This window comes from Leuresthes tenuis, unplaced genomic scaffold (assembly GCF_036924035.1).
Source record: "Leuresthes tenuis unplaced genomic scaffold, fLeuTen1.0.hap1 SCAF_21, whole genome shotgun sequence".
NCBI classification, from domain to species: Eukaryota; Metazoa; Chordata; class Actinopteri; order Atheriniformes; family Atherinopsidae; genus Leuresthes; species Leuresthes tenuis.
Window position 1 is genome coordinate 13,921,536 of NW_027325375.1, and position 7,904 is coordinate 13,929,439.

Here is a 7,904-nt window from a genome sequence, read left to right on the forward strand (position 1 = left end):
CTCTGAAATTTCTATGCAGCCTTTTGTTTTGTAAAACTCTTCCCCTTTTCTAATCTTTGAATAAAACCAGGCTGCTGCAAGGAGAGAGTCGGAGATTGTTGTAGGTTGCTTAGACACATACACCTGTGGCTGAAGCAGCGACGGCTCTCCCCTTTTGCAAAAGCTGAACTTTATATTGATCTCTTGTGTGGTTCTTTCTGTTTAAGGTGGGACTTCGTTAGTAAGAACGAAAAACCCCATCAACTTGGTGCCGTGACCCGGATCCCAACATACCTGACCGCTGGCGGACGGAGGACGACGCGCTGAAATCCGTGCACGGCCAGTGTCAACAGGACCTGGAAGAAAGTCCTGGGGGGTAAATTCTTCGCTGGGCCAGCGTCATAGGTCCGACTTCGTCTGCCAACGGTGGATTGACGGGATCCGGACGGAGTGAAACGAACCAACAGAGAAGATCAAGTAAGTGAAAAGCGCTGTGTTACGGGTCAGAGGCTCTGTAAGAAGAGAGGCCTTGAGTCCCAAAGAGTACAGGGTCAGAGGCTAAAAACCTTGAGTCCCAGAAAGTAAAGGGTCAGAGGCTCTGTACGCAGTGGCCTTGAGTCCCAAGTGAGAGAGACTGCTGCAGAAGTCTGCTCTTTGTCAGAAGTAGTTCCTTGTCGAAGGTTTGCTTCTGAGTAGCAGGGAAAGAATTTGTGCTTTGTGCTGTACAAAATACTTGCTGCTGTGTAAATACGAGTGAATGAGAGTGTGAATGACAGAGTACACTGACTGAATCAGCATTACTGGTGGAAACCTAACGGTGTTAACACAAACCAGTAGTTTGTTGAAGTAGGTCAGTTTAATCTGTATTAAGGACATATATTAATAAAAATATACGCAGAGTACTAAATTAAGTTAAAATAAAAAATGGGTAATCAAACCAGTAAATCCTCCCCCAGAGGTGCCGAAGGTGATGAAAAATATATGGTTGGCAAATTTCCTGGTTGTCTACGTTATATGTCAAAGTGGCAGAAGAAGTTTGGTGTTGACAAAAAGTTGAAAGTTGATCAGTGGAAAGGAGTGGTTGTGATGCTGGAAGGAAGCGTAGCTGCAAAGCGTGGAGCAAAGAGGGAGAGAAAGGAAAAAGAGTTGCAGTACGCTAACTTGTGGTTGAAGGCATCTGAAGAAAGGAGAGAGCAGATTCAGAAGGCAAAACAGAGAAATTCGGGAGATAATAAAACAGCAAGCTTGTTTGTAAGACCAGAAGATAATGAAACACAGGCTAGCAAGCGCCCACCTCAAGCTGCAGTACCCCCAACACCGGCTGACGGGTGCTCGCCCCCTGCAGGGGCAGAGGCTATTTCTCCCACTGCACCCCCTACTCAGTTAGCGAATACCTCTGATTTGTATCCTAATCTGAGCAAACCTGTGCCTGATTTCACGTTTTACCCAAGTCCCACAAACCCCTTCGTCTCCCCTATGTGGCTTAGAAGTCATTCTAAAAAAGAAACAATGCCTCCTCAGAACACAGTCGAACATTATCCAATGATTCAAGTGGCCAATCCTAACCCTGGTGAAGGACAGGCTGCTCACATGTATGTGTACAGGCCGTGGACTTTAGAAGAAGCCAGAAGAGCTGTGGAAGGATGCACACCTGCAAAAGAGGATCCTGCCCAGTGGGCTGAGGACATGCTAGGAATCATCCTTTCATATAGATTAAATGGGCTTGAAGCAGGCCAAGCAGCCATGACTTCACTCGGGAAGGATTGGGCCCGAGTCAGAGGAGATTTTACTGGCGCACGTGATAATCACGTGCCCTTTCCTGCCCCAAAAGATGAGCCAGCCACACTCGGTGCTGAGTTTCAGGTTCAGTGGAACGCTCTCACAGGAAGAGTGGCAACATTGTACCGCAGACGGGCAGATTATGGCCGCCTGGCGGGAATAAAACAGAAAAGTGATGAAGATGTTGAAGATTTCCGTTTGAGATTTGAAAAAGAATTCAGAATACATAGCGGTATCGAGGTTAATATTAACGATCGTTCTACTTATCAGCAACAGCTGAAAAATGGTCTCCTCACAGGATTCCGCCCTGAGATTGGAAATTGGATAAGAAAACATCATGTTGAATCCGCTGAAAGCACAGTCGGCCAGACCATGCAATGGGCCAGACATGCTGAGAGAGTGGTAAATGAGAAAGAAGGAAATTCAGATGTGTTTTACACCGATGGTTTGGAATCCAGCAGCTCCACTGTTTTCTTCCGCGGCAGCCAGAGAGGTGGCTGTCGAGGAAAAAACAGAGGGAGGGGAAGAGGCCAAAGGCCCTTCCAATCTGGATCTGATAGAAATTCTGACGAATGCTGGAACTGTGGAGAACAGGGACATTGGTCCAGAAATTGTCCAAAGAAAAAACAAGATGATCACAAAGGAGGAAGAGGAGACAGAGGAAGGTCTAACTCCTGACTAGACATGAAAACCTCTGACTCCTCTAATCCTACAGATGAGATGGTTGTTGATGTCCATGCAGCTTGGGACGTTTTGAATGCACTCAAAGAGAAACCCTATATAGTGTTGAAAATAAATAGTAAACCTACAGAGTTTCTATGTGACAGTGGTGCATGCAAAACAGTTCTTAAAACACATGTCCCAGGTTTAAAACAGTCTCAAAATAGCATTTGGGTTAAATCAGCAGATGGGCAAACACACAAAGAGTATTTTTCTAAAGCTTTGACTGTTGCAGATGAAGAAGCTAAACTCACTATCTCAGCCTCTGTAGTGATTTCACCAAAATGCCCCGTTAACCTGTTGGGAAGAGACTTGATGACCCGGCTGGGCATCGCCATCGTCCCAATTAAAAACGGCATGAAGGCTTGCAGAGTCAGAGATGTTGACGTTTATGCATCCTGCACAGATGACAACAGTGTGTATTGTTCATATGATTTGAGCCCAAAGTTTGATTCTCACCTTCCTAGCAGAATGCTACAAGAAGCACGTGAACAACTACTAAATCCAGAGACAGAAATGACGCATAGTCAATTACATGTCACCATGAATGTTTTGACTGATCCCCATGACACATACGTCAAAGAATTTGGCAAAATGTCTCCTGTTGTAGTGGGATTGCTTCACATGTACACTGACCGAAGGTCATTTGCTGCTGTGACTGTACTCCTCCCTGTGGATCGAGCATCCAGCTACAGGTTATCAGCTACCCCTCATATCTCTCTGTTCAAGCCTGAGAACATAACTTGGACAGATGCTGGCATGAGAACGAAAATGGCAGCAGTTGCAAATGATTATGAGAGCAGTGACGGAAACTGGAGTTACAGTCCCAGCTGTGACATGTGGAGACAACCTTTCGGTGGTGCAGCAACGTGCGAAGCACAAGTGCACCCCCTCCCAAGACAAACTGACGTTTTTCTAACTGCCAAAGAAGAAGCTGAATTGGCAGAGATCCCAGAAAAACTGTGGTCAAAGGGTCCTTCTGATGTTGGACTTTTAACATCCATACCTCCAGTACAAATTAAACCTCGATCAGACTGGAGGCCCAGAGTAAAACAATACCCTCTGAAACATGAGGCAGTGAAGGGCATCTCACCAGTGGTAACAGACCTTAACAAAGGGGAAATAATCAGACCATGCCCAGATTCCCCATGTAATACACCAATCTTTCCAGTGCAAAAAGCAAATGGTAAAGACTGGCGTATGATTCAAGATCTACGTGCTGTAAATGAAGCAGTTGAAACAAGAGCTCCAAATGTACCTGATCCACACACATTGTTGAACTCTCTAAAGCCTGATAAAAAGTTCTTTACTGTAGTTGACCTCAGTAACGCCTTTTTCTCAGTCCCAATTCACCCAGACTCTCAGTTCTGGTTTGCATTCACATATGAGGGTCAAGGATACACCTACACCAGATTGCCACAAGGGTTTGCTGACAGCCCCACTATCTTTACCCAACCAATAATGGCCTGTTTGGCAGATTTTCACATGCCCGAGCGAAGCCAGTTGCTTGTGTATGTGGATGACATTTTGGTGGCATCAGAAACAGAGGAAGCATGCAGAGAAGACTCTCTTGCCCTGTTGCAGCACCTCTGCAGAACTGGAAACAAAGTATCAAAAGATAAGCTCCAGTGGGTGAGAAAAGAGGTGAACTATTTGGGCCACACACTGTCAGCCGCAGGCAGGCAGATACAAACAGCTAGAAAACAAACTATAGCTGACGTGCCTAAACCAGAGACAAAGAAACAAATGATGTCCTTCCTAGGACTTTGCAACTACTGCAGAGCGTGGATTCCACATTATGCAGAAAAAACTCACACTTTGCAGAATCTCATTTACGGTGTCCCCATGACAATGTCTGATAAAATCAAGTGGACCCCTGAAACTGAGACAGCATTTGTAGTTTTAAAACAAGCTTTGATGGAAACCACAACTCTCGTGTTACCAGACTACAGTAAAACCTTCGTTCAGACAGTGGACTGCAAAAATGGCTACATGACTTCAGTGTTGTTGCAGAACCATGGTGGCAGATTGAAACCTGTAGCTTTCTACTCAAAGAAGTTGGACCCAGTGGCCCAAGCTTTACCTGAGTGTGTCCAAGCTGTTTGTGCAGCTGCTCTTGCAGTCACCCAATCAGCAGATGTCGTGTTGTTTCATAAAATGGAACTTTTGGTCCCACATGCTGTGGACGTGCTGTTGTTGCAAAGCAAAATGAATTTCCTTTCACCAGCCAGACATCTATCATACACAGCCACACTGCTGTCTCAGCCCCATCTGGTGGTGAAAAGATGTACTGTCTTAAACCCTGCAACATTGATTCCATTACCTGAAGATGGTACACCACACAACTGTCTGGAAACAACAGAACATTTGCAGTTACCAAGACCAGACCTCAGTGATACACCTCTCACTGTAGGAGAAAAATGGTTTGTTGATGGGTCATGTTCCAAAGACCCACAAGGTAACAATCGAAGTGGCTATGCAATAGTCCAACTGCCCTCCAGAGTGGTAGAGGCAGCCAAACTCCCTAGCCAAATGTCAGCACAAGCTGCTGAGCTTATTGCACTGACTAGAGCATGCAAATTAGCAGAAGGACATGAGGTAACAATCTACACTGACAGCCAATATGCTTTCTCAACCTTGTTTTATTTTGCAAAACAATGGGAACGCAGAGGCATGACAACATCTACAGGTAAACCTGTAACACATGCCTCCCTTCTGACTGATCTCCTTCAAGCTATACAGTTGCCAGCCAAATTAGCAGTGTGCAAGTGTGCTGCACACACTACAGGCAAAGATGAAGTCTCCAATGGCAACAGATTTGCAGACCAAGTAGCAAAAGAAGCAGCTACAGGAAAACATGGACATGACAAATTTTTATCACACACCGATGATAAACAACTTATTGACCAAACTGTACTAACAGATATGCAACAAAATGCATCAGTACAAGAAAAACAGATGTGGGCCACAAAAGGTGCCACACAAAACTCTGATGGGATTTTTCAAGTGAATGAAAAACCAGTTCTGCCTAAATCTCTTTTCAAAGCAGCAGCAATTGTGACACATGGGCCTTGCCATGTGTCAACAGGAGGGATGAGTGCTATCATACAACAACACTTTACAACGTACGGATTAAATTCCTACTTAAAAAATTTTTGTAAAGCATGTCTTGTGTGTGTGAAGCATAACCCCCAAGGAAACATGAGACCAAAAAGAGGCTCTTTTCCAAAACCCTCTTACCCGTTTCAAACAATGCACATGGACTTCATTGAACTTACACAAAGTGGACCTTACAAGTACTGTTTAGTGATGGTCGATGCTTTTTCCAAATGGGTTGAGATAGTTCCATCAAAGCTAGCTGATGCACTAACAGTAGCTAAGGCTATTTGCAAAACTATCATCCCAGCCCACGGCATCCCACAAACCATTTACAGTGACAATGGACCACACTTTGTGAATAAAGTAGTTCAGAAAATGGCAGAGCATTTGGGAATGGATTTGAAAAATCATTGTGCCTACCACCCTCAAAGTGCAGGCCTTGTGGAAAGAACAAACGGCACTATCAAAATCAGATTGAAAAAGTGCATGGAAACTACTGGCCGTCCATGGCCAGAATGCTTGGACCTGGTGAAACTCTATATGAGAATCACTCCCACATCAGAAGGATTAACTCCGTTTGAGATAGTCCATGGGAGACCATATAGGTTACCAGTGTTTTCATCAGACTTACAGAAAGCAGAGGAAGAACAGACTCTGGCAGATTATATGATCAGGACACTAAACCAGAAAGACGTGTCCTATGCAAATTTACTGCCTTCTGATTCCTCTCTTCCACAGGTTGACAGTCCCATCAAAGCAGGTGACTGGGTGTACATCAAAGTCATCAAAAGGAAGAACTGGGCCAGCCCACGGTGGGAAGGACCATACCAAGTGCTCCTGACCACACCCACTGCAGTGAAGATTGCTGAAAGACCCAGCTGGATCCACCTCAGCCACTGTAAGTTACAGAGAGTGTTGGACCCCTAATTTCAGAGTGGTGGGGAAGCCTGACTACAAAGGGACCTCATTGTTTAGAGTGAGGTGTCTCAACGTCAGTGAAGAAACCAACTGATCCTCACTCTGATAGGCCAAGGGTGCACCTGCATCTCTGATAACTGAGCAGCAATGGGAACACAAAAGGTGTTACTCAGCTGCGCTGCGGCTGTAGCGTGTGTATTGTCTGTATTCATCCTAGGTGTCCAAAGTAATCCCAAACCAAACCGGGAAAAGAGATGGACCCATGATGTGGACTACAAGGACTGGACATGGGACCCGAAACATCCATTCGACACAAATACCTGGTACAGGTATGTGAAATCCACAGTGGGACAACCTGACGGAGCTGAGGGATGTTATGTGTGATCCAAACTTCCCCCTTCCTCTACACAGACCCATCTTGCAGCCAAGTGGATGAATGAAACTGAAGCGAAATGTATGGCCTCAATGGCAGGTATTGGGTTTCAACATGGTAACATTGTGATCAATGACTCTGATTCCCATTGGGGAGTAGAAAACAGGACATGCAGTACATTGTTCTGGGCTAGCATGAACATTACAATCAAAGGAAAACCCACACCACAAGTAGCATATCTCCACATTCCCAAAGGGCAGAACTTCACTTGCTTCACTCAAGGAAATGAGACGCATCTGTGCAAAAGCAAGGGCTGCCCACAGGGAGGAGCCTGGATGGGAGCTCTAAACATCACTTCTGAGTGCCAAGACGGGATTGCCACAGCAACTGGAGAAGGCTCCCCAACCAACATGTCCGCACCATCGAACGGGACGTACCTCATCCAGAACGGGTGGTGGTTATGCGGACATAATGTATATCCGATGTTGCCCATGAACTGGACGGGAGTCTGTGCACCGGTGTGGGTCACCGACCACACCTATAAGATCTACCGTGGCCAACTGCCCTCCCTTCATAAGCGACAACAGAGAAGTGTCGCAATCTTCAAACCACACAATCCTATCTGGGGCTCAGATGTCCCATACGACATCTGGTTTGGATGTCGTATGGGATGTTTGGAGCACAGGCTCAAAAGTTATACATTCCCTCTTCCCTTGGGATGGTATTGGAAAACATGCACTGTATATTGAAACTCTGAATTATCGCTTCCAGTCTTTTGTCAACTTTTCTTTGCAGGTAGAAAATGGCCAGAATCGTGAACTCCAAGCCACACGGCTGATGGTTCTCCAGAACAGAATGGCTCTGGACTTGCTCACCGCAGCACAAGGTGGTGTGTGTCACATTATAGGTACTTCTTGCTGTACCTATATCCCTGGAGAAAATGACACCCACATAAACGAAGCAATGGCCTCCCTGCTCAACCTGCAACAAACCATGTCACAAGAGAAAGCGCAACAACAATGGAACTTTCTCGCAT

The 7,904-nt window shown here is 45.6% G+C and overlaps 1 protein-coding gene across 1 annotated transcript; it reads left to right on the forward strand.

Moving 5' to 3' along the window:
- The first annotated feature begins 3,021 nt into the window (after positions 1–3,021).
- LOC140279275 (uncharacterized) lies at positions 3,022–6,879 on the forward strand. The gene is made up of 3 exons (XM_072374402.1): positions 3,022–4,110; positions 6,316–6,475; positions 6,713–6,879. The coding sequence occupies exons 1-3, from the start codon at positions 3,022–3,024 to the stop codon at positions 6,877–6,879; spliced, it is 1,416 nt and encodes a 471-aa protein (XP_072230503.1).
- Positions 6,880–7,904: the final 1,025 nt, after the last annotated feature.

Excerpts from the sequence above, each read along its gene's own strand:
- LOC140279275 (XM_072374402.1), top strand. The coding sequence starts at position 3,022 with ATGAATGTTTTGACTGATCCCCATGACACATACGTCAAAGAATTTGGC. Across the intron at positions 4,111-6,315 it reads CAAAAGATAAGCTCCAGTGG|GTTGACAGTCCCATCAAAGC; the intron begins GTGAGAAAAGAG and ends TCTCTTCCACAG. Across the intron at positions 6,476-6,712 it reads CTGGATCCACCTCAGCCACT|GTGTCCAAAGTAATCCCAAA; the intron begins GTAAGTTACAGA and ends TATTCATCCTAG.